This window comes from Podospora pseudocomata, chromosome 3, assembly GCF_035222375.1.
Source record: "Podospora pseudocomata strain CBS 415.72m chromosome 3, whole genome shotgun sequence".
Classification (NCBI taxonomy): Eukaryota; Fungi; Ascomycota; class Sordariomycetes; order Sordariales; family Podosporaceae; genus Podospora; species Podospora pseudocomata.
In genome coordinates, this window is record NC_085887.1 from 944,762 (window position 1) to 959,047 (window position 14,286).

The following is a 14,286-nucleotide window of genomic DNA, read 5'->3' on the forward strand; positions in this document are numbered from 1 at the left end:
CCATCCCCCACAAAAGTGCATCCCGTGCAAATCCCAAGCCATCACATACACATACGTCACAAAATGCATGCGTTTGACGAAACGTTCATGTTGTTACGCCAGCAGCGGGTTGTCATTTGCAGGTCGTGCCACCACGCCGTATTGCCCGGTTCGGTTCGGACACACGTTAACACACAACACCGTTATTTGTCAAAACCGGAGCGGCGGCAAATCGTCGAACGGGCGTTGGAGTTGGAGAAAGAAAGCGTTTTATCATGAGATATCAACGGCATCCGGTTTCCCGGCCGAGAAGATGCCGCCGTTCCACGAAGAGCAGAAGGGCCAGATGATGGAGCGGTACACCGAATCGTGGAAACTCGGCAGTGGCGTAGATATGGCGGACGTGCCGTTTGAAAGCCGCAGGAGCAGCAGAAACAGCGGAAACAGCAGATATTACAGGGTCCACGGCAGACGTAGGAGCAGACGGCGAATCGGAGCAAGACGAAGGAAGCGGCGAGAGGGAGAGCTGCCCCAGACCCGAGGCCGGGCAAGGAGAGGGGAGTATCCGGAACCAACGGCCGGCATACCAGTTCACCGCAGACCAGGCCCAGGCGTGGAAGCATTTGCAAGAAGCCGCATACACATGTATGATGACGGGGAACCCGGGGCCACATTCGGGGATCAGGGATGATGAGGGGGCCGAGGAAACAGCCGAGAAAGGGGAGGATAGGTTAGACCCGGACGGAGCCCCGGTAAATGGCCAAGGTATGCGATGGTTAGAACGATGCATGTTGGAATTTTACGTCACGTTGTTGGACCATGCCATTGGCGACAACGAGTTTCAAAACGCGTTATATAGCTGTTTGGCCATGTCGGGGATCAACGTCGCGCACGGGTGGAGGAGCGCGTGGGTCTATACGCCCCGGTTGTCCGCCATTGTGACGGTGGCCCGGATGTTGGTGTTGTACAGGGCCGAACAGGAGCGGGACGACGAGATCGAGCAGCGCCGAGACGAGTGCGAAACGCAGCAGGAAACGCAGCAGAACGCGAGGAGCCATTTCGACCGGGTTTGAGAAATGGTCCAGCGGTTCATGACCATCGCCGCGTTCGACGGACAGCCGTCGCCGATGGATTCGATATTGCGGTTACGAGCATACGGCAAGGCGATCTCGTACGGCAGAGAAACTATGGCGTTCACGGCCGCGCGGCTGAACCACCGCTCATTTCATCCATGCAGCCATCACTGGGACCGAGCTTCTTGCGGCCATCGCCGCATCCCACCCTTGGGAGTGCAAATCTCACTGATGTCACCACGGCTGAAATATATGTGCAGCAAACTTCCCGAGGCCGTCTCCCTAGTACCTCAAAGGTACGAGTTTCCCGATATTCTGTAGGGCATCGTTCACTTTACTCTTAAGGGCGTCCACCTTAATGCGGTCCGTTACCCCGGCCAGGTCTGCAAGCTTGATAAGATAAACTGGGAGTATAGTGACCTTCCTTGCTTTAGGGCCTCAGATAAACGCATAGACTCTCTCAAGACGTCCGTCGTTATATCTTAACCCTCAGGAGGGAACGCCAGTTAGTGTATTCGTCCTGTTAGTCGCGGGACGTTCCGTGGCCTTGGTCGGTAAAGACAGGAGGTTCGGTGCCCCTGGACCTGGTTTGAAATGTGGATTTGGCGACCTGCTGCGGTCTCGTCGGCGTCATGGTGGTCGCCGGGTGTGGGTGGGCGTCAGGGAGGGGGAAGGGGTTATTGCCAGGTCTTGAGCATAGGGGGCTGGAGCATCCTCTGGGATTTGCCCAATTCCGAACAGCTCTTTCTGCATTTGGCCTACCAAATGCACTAATGCGCCAAATGCACCCACATCTTGGTATGTGGTATGCCGCTACACAGCCTTTTGTTGCCACTCATGATTCGAGAAATCACAGATTACTGACATTGGAGTTTCCCAGGCTGAGTTTTACCACAACAACAGCGCACTCGTCAATGGAAAAATTACCTACCGTTCGTCACCCCCAAGGCTGCGGCTCTGGTGGTTTCGGCTAACAAAACATTAGACATATTCAGCACCACTGATCAGAAGTGGAGGAAGATATAAAAATGGTGGGACAATAGAATTCCTTCCGTGTCAAGTTGGGGGCTATCTTTTTTTTATTTAAGTAAGCTCTTTTTTCTACTAGGTTTTATTTTTCGGAGATAAAATGTGTTTACATTCCCCATAAAAAAATACATAACGTAACGTTATTGACCTGTAGGGCATAAGTAATCTTCCAACTCGGTCCGGCCGTTTCGCAGGCACATGGTGAAGCAAAGACATCGGCAAAGGTCGGATGATGTACTGAACAGCTCCTCGGTCTGATGGATACTGTGATTTGGCAATTCCATTGTCAATCCAGATGTCCTGAGGTGTACCCGATGGGCAAGGCGGGACAGCATTTCCTTCCAACCCAAGCATGAAATGCCAAACGAGTAACCCAAACGAATAGTTGTTGGCCTTGAATAACTTCTCCACCGTCAATGCTCGATCCTCTACCACCTCGGGAGCTTGCCATCCCGGTGTCCCTCCGAGTCCCGCTCCACCAAGATTGCTACTCTCCAAATCATCAACTGAGAGCCCAAAATCTGCCAACTTTGCCATCGGTCGGTTTGTGCGAGTTGGAAATATCAGAACGTTCGTCGGTTTGAGATCTCCATACACCAACTTGCATTCGTGAATTGCGTCTAGTCCATTGGCAATGTCGAGACAAAGCAAATACCTAGTGGCTGTCGGTGCCTCGGCTCATCCAGGCCGTGAAACCAAACTCCATGACCAGTGCGACCGGACGCTGGACAGTGGAGACTAGCACCAGGAAAGAAGGTGTACGATGTTTGGATGTTGCCTCAGTGCTGGCGTGGTCAATGCATTTACTTCGAGTCTGATATGCTCCAAATGGCGGCATGTCAATTTTTTTGTGTAGTCCACAGCACTGTTCGGGTCTAGTTCGAACTTTGGGTGTTTAACAGCAACGGGGCAGGCAGCCATCGCGCCCTCATGAGCCCAGAAAAGCTCGGTTTTTAACACCTTGAACTGGCCGCCTTGACCGACAAACTCGCCATAATCAGGAACCATGGCCGGGCCTGAGATGTCTGCAGAGGTGAGCATATCAATGACATCTTCTAGCAAACGGATCGATTTAGAATCAGTTCCCGAATAACCATCATGATGAGTGCCATCTGCTGACGGCAAATATCTTGATGAGCGGAGACGGCTATAGGTTTGAGTGGGCTTGGTGTAGGGATTCGAGCTCTCCATGATCGCAACAAAGCTGCAGGGCAACGACACTGATGTGAGAACAGTGGTAAGCGCAAATCCGAAACTGCACTGCGATGAGGCTCGGTGCAAACCCAACAAAACTTGCTGCCCAACCATGATTCAAATCAACCGTCACGTGGTTGTGCGTCTGGTCAATCTGCAAAACGGGAGGCTGCCGCATGGAACTGCTGATTTGAGTGCACTGGTCCTTCTTCGTTTACACATTTGGCCCACGGATACCCGACACCCCGCCGAAGATACACAATTCCTCTCCTCGTTCGCCATTCCTCATGTTGCAAAATCCAAACATGGCAGCATGTCCTGAAACATCTCATTGGATATCAAACCTCAACCGAGACCTCCAAACCACTGTTCGCTATCACGGGTACGCAAAGGCCATACGCAAGGGCCATAGCACTGGTCACATACTGGGAAGATGGGCATGCCGGCTTCTTCGAAGAAGGCAAGCTTGTTGCAGAAATGTTCAGAAATAGCTTCAATTTCGATGTGACAACGTTCGCCATTCCAAGCACCGACAGCTACTCTGCGCTTCTGAAAGTGGTCCTCGACTGCATGATGACGGTCGAGGCACCTGGTCCCGTCGCTGTTTATTGTACATTACGGTGGACATGGCGATAGAAACGATGATCGTCATAATCAAGAAAACCGACGATCTGTTCGGGCCCAATTCCTTTACTGCTGCCGTAATAAGAGATATGACACGTTCGGTCGCTCAAGACGGCTTTGTGATTATTTCAGAGCTACAGAATTGGCTCACGAAGCGAGAGGAAAGACTGTTTGCGACGCTGATATACATCGGAATGACTGGTGGGAGGTCCATACGCTTAGCACCAATCATGCCCGACAACGAACGGCCAACGGACATCCCTGAAGCGAAAACATTCCTCCAGCTCCTCATCAAGATCAAGGATGAGCTAACAGAGAGAAACACGAAGGAGATCAGCCATTGGATCAAGACCTCCGGAGTGCCAAACATCGTGTCGGGCCTTGAACTTACCTTTGCCCGGACCGGGCAAATATGCAACGCTGTGGAGGATATTCGCAGAGGAGAAAAGCTGTTCACGCATCACGTCCGGATGGTCGACAAGGACGAGATTATGGCCGCTTGGAATAAGGTCGTGTCCCTGGTTCAAGGGTATCGCTCTCTTCATCAACTTCAACCGGGATTCAACAAGCCCGCACCAGACTGGCCATTTCTTAAAGGAACTGGTCAAGGACACCGAAGACGTTTTTGGGCTTCTTGAGAGATACATTTTGACTGGCCCTGCATTGGAGGAAGGAGAGGCATTGGAGGCGATGATTAGCGATGAGACCCTCCAAGCTCTCGGCCTAACAGGACCACTGCAACTGGTCATGATGGTTCGTCAAGATATCTCTCTGGGAGCAACCACCATGGCTTACAGTGGCGCGGCCATCCAAGAGAAGAAGATTTACAGCCCTTACCTGGATCCTAGGGATATTCCGGTCGTTGAAAAACGAGTCAGCGTCCTAGCCAACATGTTGAAGACCGTTGAGTCTCAAGACTTCCGTGCGCTAAGGTGCATTGGGTGGTTTCCCGAGCCCTTGGAGCATTATTACATTCTCAACTTTGAAGTACCGCCTGGCATCGAGGACCAGAAAAATGTGACATTGCAGCACGTCATCCACCAGATGAAAGGCCCCGACCGGCCATCCCTGGACGAGAGACTAGGTTTGGCCTTGGCGCTCGCCAAGGCAGTAGAAAATTGGCATCTCGTCGGTTGGCTTCATCAGGGGATCAGCAGCTTCAACATCATCTTCTTCGATAGGCCAGGAACACGCAGGATTGACCCCGCAAAACCATACTTGCACGGCTTCGAGTTCGCACGACCTGGATCAGATCCCTCAATAGGGCGAGCAATGGACTATTGAATTCAATGCCTATCGACACCCTGATCGCCAAGGGACTGTACAACGTGGTCATCTCGCCAAACATGACATTTATTCCCTTGGCGTGGTATTGTTCGAGATCGGTCTATGGCAGAGTACTCTGGATATTGTGCGGAAACTGCATAGCAAATTCTCCGGGTTGGAAGCCCAATCCCATCTCGTGAAGCAATGCAACGAGAGACTCGCACATTTCGTTGGAGAGTCGTACCAAGATGTTGTAGCAACTTGTTTGACGTCGAGCTACGAAGTTGAAGTCGATGACACCACCAGCTCGCGATCAGCCAAGTCATTTCACGAAAAGGTCGTCATGAAGCTGAGCAAGGGCATTCAGCCCCTGTAATTCAGGAGATGGAGCAACAGCATTCGTCACCACCCTTCGTCGCTGTTGTCAACGCTACAAGGACCGCGGCATAGCTATCGAGAAGCCGTTAGCAAGATTGTCCATCTAGGCGCAGCAAAGCACTTACCTGGCTCCCGAGGCAAATATGTCAACAGTCCTGGCTGTTGTGAAGAACGTAACAACAACAAGGAACATGATTGCGGAAAATATGCTCGCCAGCACACGGCCTGCGGCTGATATTATCGATGAGATGAAGGTGGTTGAGATGAAGATCACCAGTGTCACGGCGACCACTGCGAGGATGTGGCTAAAACGCCAGAGGTGTGGTCCGAGGAGAAGAACGTTGCTGTCGGCTGTGATCTTGTAACGCTGTGTTTTTAGACGTAAAATGCTGTATGTAGACGACGAGCAGCATTACCGTCCCCGAATAGATGCCTATGTCGAGGTAGGAAACCCGTTGCAGCGATGCTTCCACAACATTCTCCAGATTCCTTTGTACAACAACTCATTATCTCAACAACGGCGCTGACATCTTAAAATCAGGGCAAATTTCGCGTCAACGACCAGGTATACGTAACCTCTGACGACGGCCGCAGTCTGCTCGGTTCATACACGGTGGCCCGGGTGGTCGAAGGCAGCAATCCAAAGAAATACGAGCTCGAACATGACGATGGAACAAGCGTGGAGGGAGGAAGAGAGTATAATGAGGACCAGTTGGAATTTGCTTGAATGCCAAAAAAAAAGATAACGTACATTATCAGCGAGTGACCCATATCAGCGAGTGACCCACTTTCTACGCGACGCGACATCTTTGCACTTCACAACAACTTTCCTCTACCATCCAAAATGCCCACTACTTCAAACGAAAGCCAGATAATCTTAGCCCTCCAAGCTCTTCAAAATGACGAGAATCTAAGCGAACGAGCTGCAGCTAAAATTTACGGAGTCGACCGTAAAACACTAGGGCGTCGCCGCATCGGCAAGCCTGCACGACGCGATATAACACCTAATTCGAAGAAGCTCACTCAATCAGAAGAGGAGGCTATTGTCCAATACATTATTGAGCTATGTGCGCGAGCTTTTCCACCCAGATTGCGTGGTGTGGAAGATATGGCCAACCAACTGCTACGCGTACGCGATGCGCCCCCTGTCGGCAAGCTCTGGGTACATCGATTTGTTAAACGCCAACCAGAGCTCCGTACGCGCTTTACGCATAGATACGACTACCAGAGGGCCAAATGCGAGGATCCAAAAGTCATTAGCGAGTGGTTCGCGCTTATACGGAACACTAAGGCCAAGTACGGTATTGTAGATGACGATATCTACAACTTCGACGAGACTGGGTTTATGATGGGTATTATCTTCGCGGGTATGGTAGTTACGACCTCAGACGGCCTTAGCAAGGCGAAACTGGCCCAGCCTGGCAACCGCGAATGGGCAACGGTAATCCAGGGAGTCAATGCCCTCGGCTGGGCCATCCCTCCTTTCATCATCTTAGCCGCGCAGTACCACCTTGCCAACTGGTATACCGAGTGCAACCTACCGTCCACCTGGCGCATCGCAACTACCGATAATGGCTGGACTACCAATGCGGTAGGCCTAGATTGATCAAACACTTCGACCATTATACAGCGTCCCGTATAAAGGGCAAATACCGGTTGTTAATCCTCGACGGCCACGAAAGCCACCACTCGACCGAATTCGAGCGCTACTGCCAGCAGAATAACATTATCACGCTCTGCATGCCTCCACATTCCTCCCACCTCCTCCAGCCACTCGATGTTGGCTGCTTTGGGCCCGCTAAAACAGGCGTACGGCCGCCAGATCGAGGACTTGATGCGCATGCATATCAACCACGTAAGCAAGCTCGAGTTCCTCTGTGCCTTCCGCGAGGTCTTCTTCGCCTCTATAACGGAGAAGAATATACAGGGTGGCTTTGCAGGTGCTGGCCTTATACCATACGATCCAGAGAGGGTGCTTTTAAGCTAGATGTAAAGTTTCGTACGCCAACACCTCCAAACTCACGGCCCGGCACTGCACAACCTTGGGTCTCCCAAACACCACACAACCCTCGAGAAGCCAATTCACAGTCAACGCTTATTAAGACTCGCATTGCCAACCATCAAAATAGCTCTCCGACTTCAATGTTGGCTGCGGTAGACCAGCTTACTAAGGGTACAACAGCTATAATGCACCAGGTGGCTCTCCTTCGTGCAGAGGTCTCGTCGCTCCGTAAGGCCAATGAGGCATTAAGCAAACGCCGGAGAGCTAAAAAATCACGCGTAAGGCTTGGAGGGTCACTTACTGTACAAGAGGCACAGGATCTACTGGATCAGAAGGCCGTGGATAGGGAGGGAGTGCAAGAAACGCAGCCGGAAAGTAGTAATGCAGGGGGGGCTCGTACGAAGGTTCGGTGCTGTAGTGTGTGCGGCAAGCCTGGCCATAATGCGCGCACTTGCCAGGAGGCTGCAGAAGCATCTGATTCAGCTGTTTCTGATGTAATTATAGTTAATTCCTTATGTTGATGTGGTATAATTGAGGATGGTTTGTTAGGGTGTGGTGGGAGGTGGGTCACTCGCTGATATGGGTCACTCGCTGATAATGTACGTTACAAAAAGGAAGATGCGGTTGTGAAACACGGCCGGCGCGTCTTGAACGGCACCGAGAGAGCCTCACAGGACAATTGCTGATATTATGTATGGTATACCGTTATGACCCGACAAATCCCCAACCTGCATGCTTTCATCCCTCACCTCCCAGCCCTCCCCCTCCAAGTAAAATGCCCCCTCGGATCCCTCCCCAACTCCCTCATAGCCTTCACATCCCCATTCCCCTCCCCAAACTCCCTCACCACCGCCTCCTCCGCCAACTTGGCATACCTGACCGCATTCTTCGCATCCCCCAACATATTATAATTCAACGCCACCAACGTCAACCCTCCCGCAATCTTACTCTCCAACCTCTCCTCCTGATACAACCTCACCAACCTCTCCAACAACTTCCTATCCACCTTATCCGTAAACCCGCTCAGTTTCCCCTCAATCTTTTTGATCTCCTCCAAATTCCTATCCGACTTTTTAATCTCCTTCGCGCTCCCCGCACAAACAGCACAAGAGCAGTCAAACCCCCAAGCATGAAACGCCCTCATCTTCCGGTTTTCCGTCATGTCCATTTGATCGAGATAAGAAATTGTCAGTTCCTCGTCCGGCTTCACCTCTCGGACAACGGTGGTGACGTGCTGTAGGGTTTTCGGGTTGATTTGAAAAACGACATTGGGGCGGCAGTCGTGGTTGAACCTGCTGACCTCAGGCCAGTTGCCGTAGTGGTGGCCGCCCTCCGGGGCTTTGGTGCTGAGGTCCATTTGGAAGGAGTTAGTCTGGATGATGGAGTGGATTTGATCCCCCGAAAAGTGCGCCATTTGTTCTTGGAAGCGTTTCCGAAGGGGTTCGGGGAGGAGGTCAACGGCCGCGGAGAGCAACGGGGCTTGGGCCGAAGCAGGGATTTGGTCGAAGAAGGTCCGGTGGACAATGAGGGCAGGGTAGAGGGACATGACGGTGGTTCCTGGGGAAAGCTTCTCGTTTGCCACCAAGCCTAATCCCTTCCCTGGAATGGCCGCCTCGTGGTATGGTAGGTGGGTGGGATCGTATTCATCCACATGTGGAATAAGATCAGGGGGCGACTTTTTGTGAAGAGCCTGGAGGCGTTGGATGTTGCGGGCAGTGGTGATGGCTACCATGCCACGTCCGTGAGCGAACCTTTGGTTGTGGAAGACGCAATACTGGTCGACGCAGTGGTTGGTCGACTCAAATTCAGGTGACGCTGGTCGAAAGGCAAAGGGTGGCGGATGCGGTGGTTCCAAGGTCACATCTGAGCTGGAATACCTGGCCTCACCGCCTGTCAAAGCGGGACAGATGTACTCGCGTAGATGGATGACCGTCTTCGGGTCAATGATGTCTGGGGAAGGTTTGCCGATGCATACGTCTGCAAAGGACAATCGTGGGATGAGTTGCTGGACAGCTGCTGCGCCTGATGCGAGTGATAGTAGGTGAATGGCCCACATTGTGACTGAATCTTGGTGAAGATGATGATGAACAAGGTAAAGGCAATCTCAGGTTTTGTCCATGGTGTCGTTCGTTCATATCGAAGCCAGTGTCAGTTTCATGTTTCATGTTGGCTGAAACGGTTGGCATTCAGGGGTTGAGATGCCAAGACGCCTCTCTATCCCAATCTTACCCACTGAAGGCGCTGTGGGGCGCTTGGTTTTGGGGGCCAAAGCGTGCAGAATAGGGGTCCAGCAGTGATGTCATGCTGAGCTTGAGCAAAAGAGTGGTTGAAGACATGCCGATGGTTTATGAGAGTGGTTTAGGTCCTCCGCTCGTGACAGTCCGGAATGCTGCGCCCTTTCAATGTCGAAGAAACCAGGAACTCAGAAATGCCGCCACCACCAGCCCCTGATATTCCCGAAATAGAATGGGATGTATCACTCGCGTGTTTGCGGCTTGATAGATGTAGACGGAAAATCTTCCCCGGCCCAATGCACCGGGAGGTGGCTCACGAGATCCCCTTCGTCCCGCATCCATCCCTGAGAAGCGGTTCGAGATTGACCCAGAGCACCCGAGTCCCCGTCCCGGCATTCCACACCAACCGGTTATTGTACACGCGATATCACAGCTGGGGATGTCTGGAATTTAGAGCTCAGCCGTACTTATTCGATCGTCGACGACTAAATTGCTCTTAAGGACAGGATACTATCCACCCAAGGTTGCTTAGTTTCGCCCTTCGCTGCTGTCAGTTCTGCCCAGCGCAATAACCATATCGTGAGCCATTCGATCTACACTCTCATCATGGCACTCAACTTGTTGTCGCTTGTCCCCCTCTTGGGGTATGCCTTTGCCCTACCACAATCCCAACCGCCGGCCTCGCCCAACATCCAAAACCTGGCCATGTGGGGCACTGGCTGCCCCCTTAATGCCGCCGGTCTCATGTCCGGGGTTCGCAATGGATCTCCCATCTTCAGCTTCTCAGAATGGGGTCTCGTGCTGCCTAACGTGGACGACCCTGAGAGCGAGACCACAGCGTCCAAGTTCTGCACCGAGGAGATAACGCTGAACAATGGACCCGTCGGCTTCCAGCTTCGCATCGAGACGGTGACGGTCGGTGGATGGGCCGAGCTAGAGGAGGGGACTAAGCTGGTGGTTGAGGCCGAAACCAAGCTAGGCGACGTTGTTGCTGGAGTAAGTCAGCGACCGCACTTCGGAGATAAATACAACAAGGACTGACGAGTATGTAGGGACAAACAACCAGCGTCACTAGCGCAGACCTCAAGGGCAATGACTTGGAGGTGTCTTTAGATATTCTACCCTTCGTTTACTCTGCCTGCGTTGACGAGAGTGGCACCGTGCCCAAGATTGTTATCAAGACCACCGTCAGTCTTGTCGGGGAGAAGCGCGCTGATGGGACAGTCTCCAAGGGAGTAGTCGGGGGTGCCAAGGCTCTGGGCGTACACTTCAGTCCCGTGTGGCGCCCTTGTGTGAGACCAATGGCCAAGACGATATGATGTTTGGTGAAGGGTTCAGACCCTTGAGGCTAAATATCGATGCATGTATCCCTCTCTTGGTCTCAGTCTTGGCCCGAGAATAAAACCTGGGTGGCATTGCAGCAAACCACCAGATAGACGAGATCACTGGTCGCCCTCAAGGCGTACAAGCAGTGTCTCAGCGGGCCGCCACCGGAATCTATGTCTCTTTCGGCGCCATGGCCCTGAAACCTTGATCAGCCTTCGGTGTTCCGGGACATGCCGTACAACACGCCATCAGCGATCCAAGATATCGGGTCGTGAGTCCAATGGTAGAGTGCGACTGTTCCAAAGTACATGTTCCTCAAGGTGCACTATCCGTAGATCTGTCGTACTCGTCGAGACGTGGTGGGAGCTTGCAGCTGCCAATTGGCCGATGAGGCCGGACTCCGGAACCTCTGTCTTAGACACTAGGATCTTCCCATGAGAGACGAACGTCTACATAAGGAGCCCGTTCATCCCTAGGTCGTGTCTTATGTCATGGTTGCGTCCACTAACACCAACACCAAGCCCGAACTTTGCTCCTTGATTGTGAAATTGCGGAATTGCGCAGACCATGGAGAGTACCCTGACAACGAAGACCGAGGGTGGTCAGCAGTATCACAGCCAAGATGAAACTTGTGTGGGGGATATTTCATGGACGCCAGAGGAGGAGCGGAAGGTGGTACGAAAAGTTGATTTGCGCTTGATCCCGACAGTCTGGCTCATGTTTGTCATTTCCTGGATGGACCGCAGCAAGTCAGTATCTCCTCTTTTATGGTCGAGTTCAGGGAACTAACGATAGGTTCAGCCTGGGAAATGCCAAAATCGCAGGGCTCAATGCCGACCTCCACCTGTCGTCCACCGACTACAGCTTGGCAATCATCACGTTCTACTGTACGTGCTGCTGTATGTCTGCCCATACTAAGGGAATGGTAACTAATAGCACGCCCTGGTCCAGTCGGCTATGCTTTCTGCGGTCCTCTGTCCAATCTCATCATTACCCGCGTTAGACCATCCATCTACTTCGCTGGCCTGATGATGGTTTGGGGTATCGCAACTTGCTGCATGGGTGCCGTCAAAACCTTTCCACAGCTCCTTGTTCTCCGCATCATTGTCGGTATCTTCGAGGGTGGCTTGACCCCGGGCGTATACTTTGTCATCTCAAGTTGGTATGTGCCCGCAGAGCAAGCGAAACGTGCCGCCTTTGTGTTGTCTGCTGTTCTCCTCGGCGGCGCGTTTGGTGGTATCATCGCCGGCGCCGTGACAGGCGGTCTCGAAGGCCGCTACGGGATCCGGGGTTGGCGTTGGCTGTTCATCGTGGAGGGAATCATCACCATCATCTGGGCGATGATTGCAGGCTTCATTCTCCCTGACTTTCCCGCCACCTGCCGACACTTCACCCCCGAGGAGAAGAGAATCGCGACTAGTAGGCTAAGGAACTGCGGCACGAACATCGGCGACAACCAAAGTGATGGGCCACGGCTTGGAAAAGTGCAGTCGATAAAGCTCGCTTTGTCGGACTGGAGGACTTGGGGTGTGGCTGGTGGTATCGGGGTAAGTGACGAGCGATGGGGATCCCGAAGTGCAGTGCTAACTGGGCGCAGCTATGCGGATGCGCTACGGTTCTCCCCTACTTCTATCCAACGTTGGTCAATGGCCTTGGCTACAAGGAGCACGTCACAGCACAGTACATGACCGTACCAATCTGGGCTGTGGCATTTGTGTGTGCCCTGTCCAGTGGGTTCATCGCTGACCGAATCCCCAATCACCGTGCTGCGTTCATCGCCGGCTGGTCGGGGTTTGCTGCCATCATTTCCATCGTGGTGTGTGTCGTTGAGGAATACAAAGCGCGGTATATCCTCCTGATCTTCCAAGGATGTGGTGTCTGGACATGCATCTCGCTGGGTGTAGCTGTTGCGACGACGACGTTCCAGGACATGAGACCGGAAGTGCGAGCGATCTCGGTCAGCTTGCCGCAGGCCGTCGGCAACGCTGCCAACATCTACGGAGCGTATCTTTTCCCTCAGGAACATGCGCCGAGGTATTTGGCGGGCTTCGTCGTCATTACTGTGACTCTGGCGGCAGGATCCTTATTGTTTGCTCTTGTCGATCTCGGCTTGAGTCGAAGGCGGAAGGTTTTGGCATAGCAAGATGCATTTGGAAGAATAAATTTGATTGAGATTGGAGAGGTAACAGTTGAATGCCCAGATAGAAATTATGGACACCCCCCTATACCCTGGTTAACTGCCCTGAAAATGCACGACCCATTTCTCCCTGGAGGAGCAACTACCTCTCGTCATCCTCAGGGCACCGACCCACTAAATCTTTCCAGCGATCTCCTCAAATTCGCTCTCGCCTTCTCCTCCAGCAGCCCCCTAAAAATATCAGAGTGATAAATCCATTCCCTGTCCAAAAACCCCCTCAACACAGCCGCTCTCCCCTCCCTCCACCCTTGCTCATCCACATGCCCATACTCCTTCCTCACCGCACCCTCATACTCATCAAATGCTTCTTCCTCAGCCCCAAGAACACTCAAATCAATATCCAAAAACAGGGCCGCATCTGCTACCACCTCAGAACTTTGCAACTCATCAGGCACAGTGTGCGTCGCCGTTGCCTCAATCATGACTTGAATCCCTTTCAGACGTGTTGCATCCACGAGCCCAGAGAGCATAGAGCCTGCCAACTGTGCGCTTTGAACCTCATTACAGTTTCCCTGCGCGTGGACATTGTAGATGGCATCATGAAACCAGATGGCTGCTTCGATTGCCTCTGGGTCGTGAAATTTCTCCCGGTGAGTGGAAAGAAGAGTGAGGAGAGCTTCTATATGGTTGAGGGTGTGATAATGGCGTGATGTGTGAGAATAGAGCTCCTTCAGCTTGTCACGGATGTGATCCGAGATGAGTGTCATCATGGATGCGAGGTTGATGTTTTGAGGGAGAGGGCACATGAGCAGGACCAAGGAGCTTGACTGTTCAGCTCTTGGCGTTTCCCCTCTCTCAACAAGGCAATCATTGCGCAGCTGTCTCACCCGCATGATCTGACTGATATGCGCTCCGTACATCAATCTCATCCTCCCCTCCTCTTGGACTTCAAACTTCTCAATCATGTCGGTCAAATCTCACCCACCTCTCTCACATCAATCTCGCCACTTCTCACTTAGATAATGTCATGGGCGCGTCACATTC

General features: G+C 52.5%; 5 protein-coding genes across 5 annotated transcripts; 3 read left to right on the forward strand and 2 right to left on the reverse strand.

Moving 5' to 3' along the window:
* Nucleotides 1-67: 67 nt before the first annotated feature.
* QC762_0050280 (uncharacterized protein) lies at nt 68-670 on the forward strand (the record flags this gene model as incomplete). Its single annotated transcript, XM_062883493.1, has 1 exon — nt 68-670. One exon carries the CDS (start codon nt 68-70, stop codon nt 668-670), a length of 603 nt encoding a protein of 200 aa, XP_062744438.1.
* Nucleotides 671-8,290: 7,620 nt separating this feature from the next.
* Nucleotides 8,291-9,601, reverse strand: SET5_2 (SET domain-containing protein 5; the record flags this gene model as incomplete). Its single annotated transcript, XM_062888552.1, has 1 exon — nt 8,291-9,601. The coding sequence occupies one exon, from the start codon at nt 9,599-9,601 to the stop codon at nt 8,291-8,293; it is 1,311 nt and encodes a 436-aa protein (XP_062744439.1).
* Nucleotides 9,602-9,778: 177 nt separating this feature from the next.
* Nucleotides 9,779-11,098, forward strand: QC762_302688 (uncharacterized protein; the record flags this gene model as incomplete). The annotated part of the gene is made up of 2 exons (XM_062888553.1): nt 9,779-10,775; nt 10,832-11,098. The coding sequence occupies exons 1-2, from the start codon at nt 10,386-10,388 to the stop codon at nt 11,096-11,098; spliced, it is 657 nt and encodes a 218-aa protein (XP_062744440.1). The 5' UTR covers nt 9,779-10,385.
* A 574-nt stretch (nt 11,099-11,672) lies between these two features.
* Nucleotides 11,673-13,387, forward strand: QC762_302690 (uncharacterized protein; the record flags this gene model as incomplete). The annotated part of the gene is made up of 4 exons (XM_062888554.1): nt 11,673-11,854; nt 11,907-11,992; nt 12,042-12,652; nt 12,703-13,387. The coding sequence occupies 4 exons, from the start codon at nt 11,673-11,675 to the stop codon at nt 13,243-13,245; spliced, it is 1,422 nt and encodes a 473-aa protein (XP_062744441.1). The 3' UTR covers nt 13,246-13,387.
* A 13-nt stretch (nt 13,388-13,400) lies between these two features.
* On the reverse strand, nt 13,401-14,207 carry QC762_302700 (uncharacterized protein; the record flags this gene model as incomplete). Its single annotated transcript, XM_062888555.1, has 1 exon — nt 13,401-14,207. The coding sequence occupies one exon, from the start codon at nt 14,205-14,207 to the stop codon at nt 13,401-13,403; it is 807 nt and encodes a 268-aa protein (XP_062744442.1).
* Nucleotides 14,208-14,286: the final 79 nt, after the last annotated feature.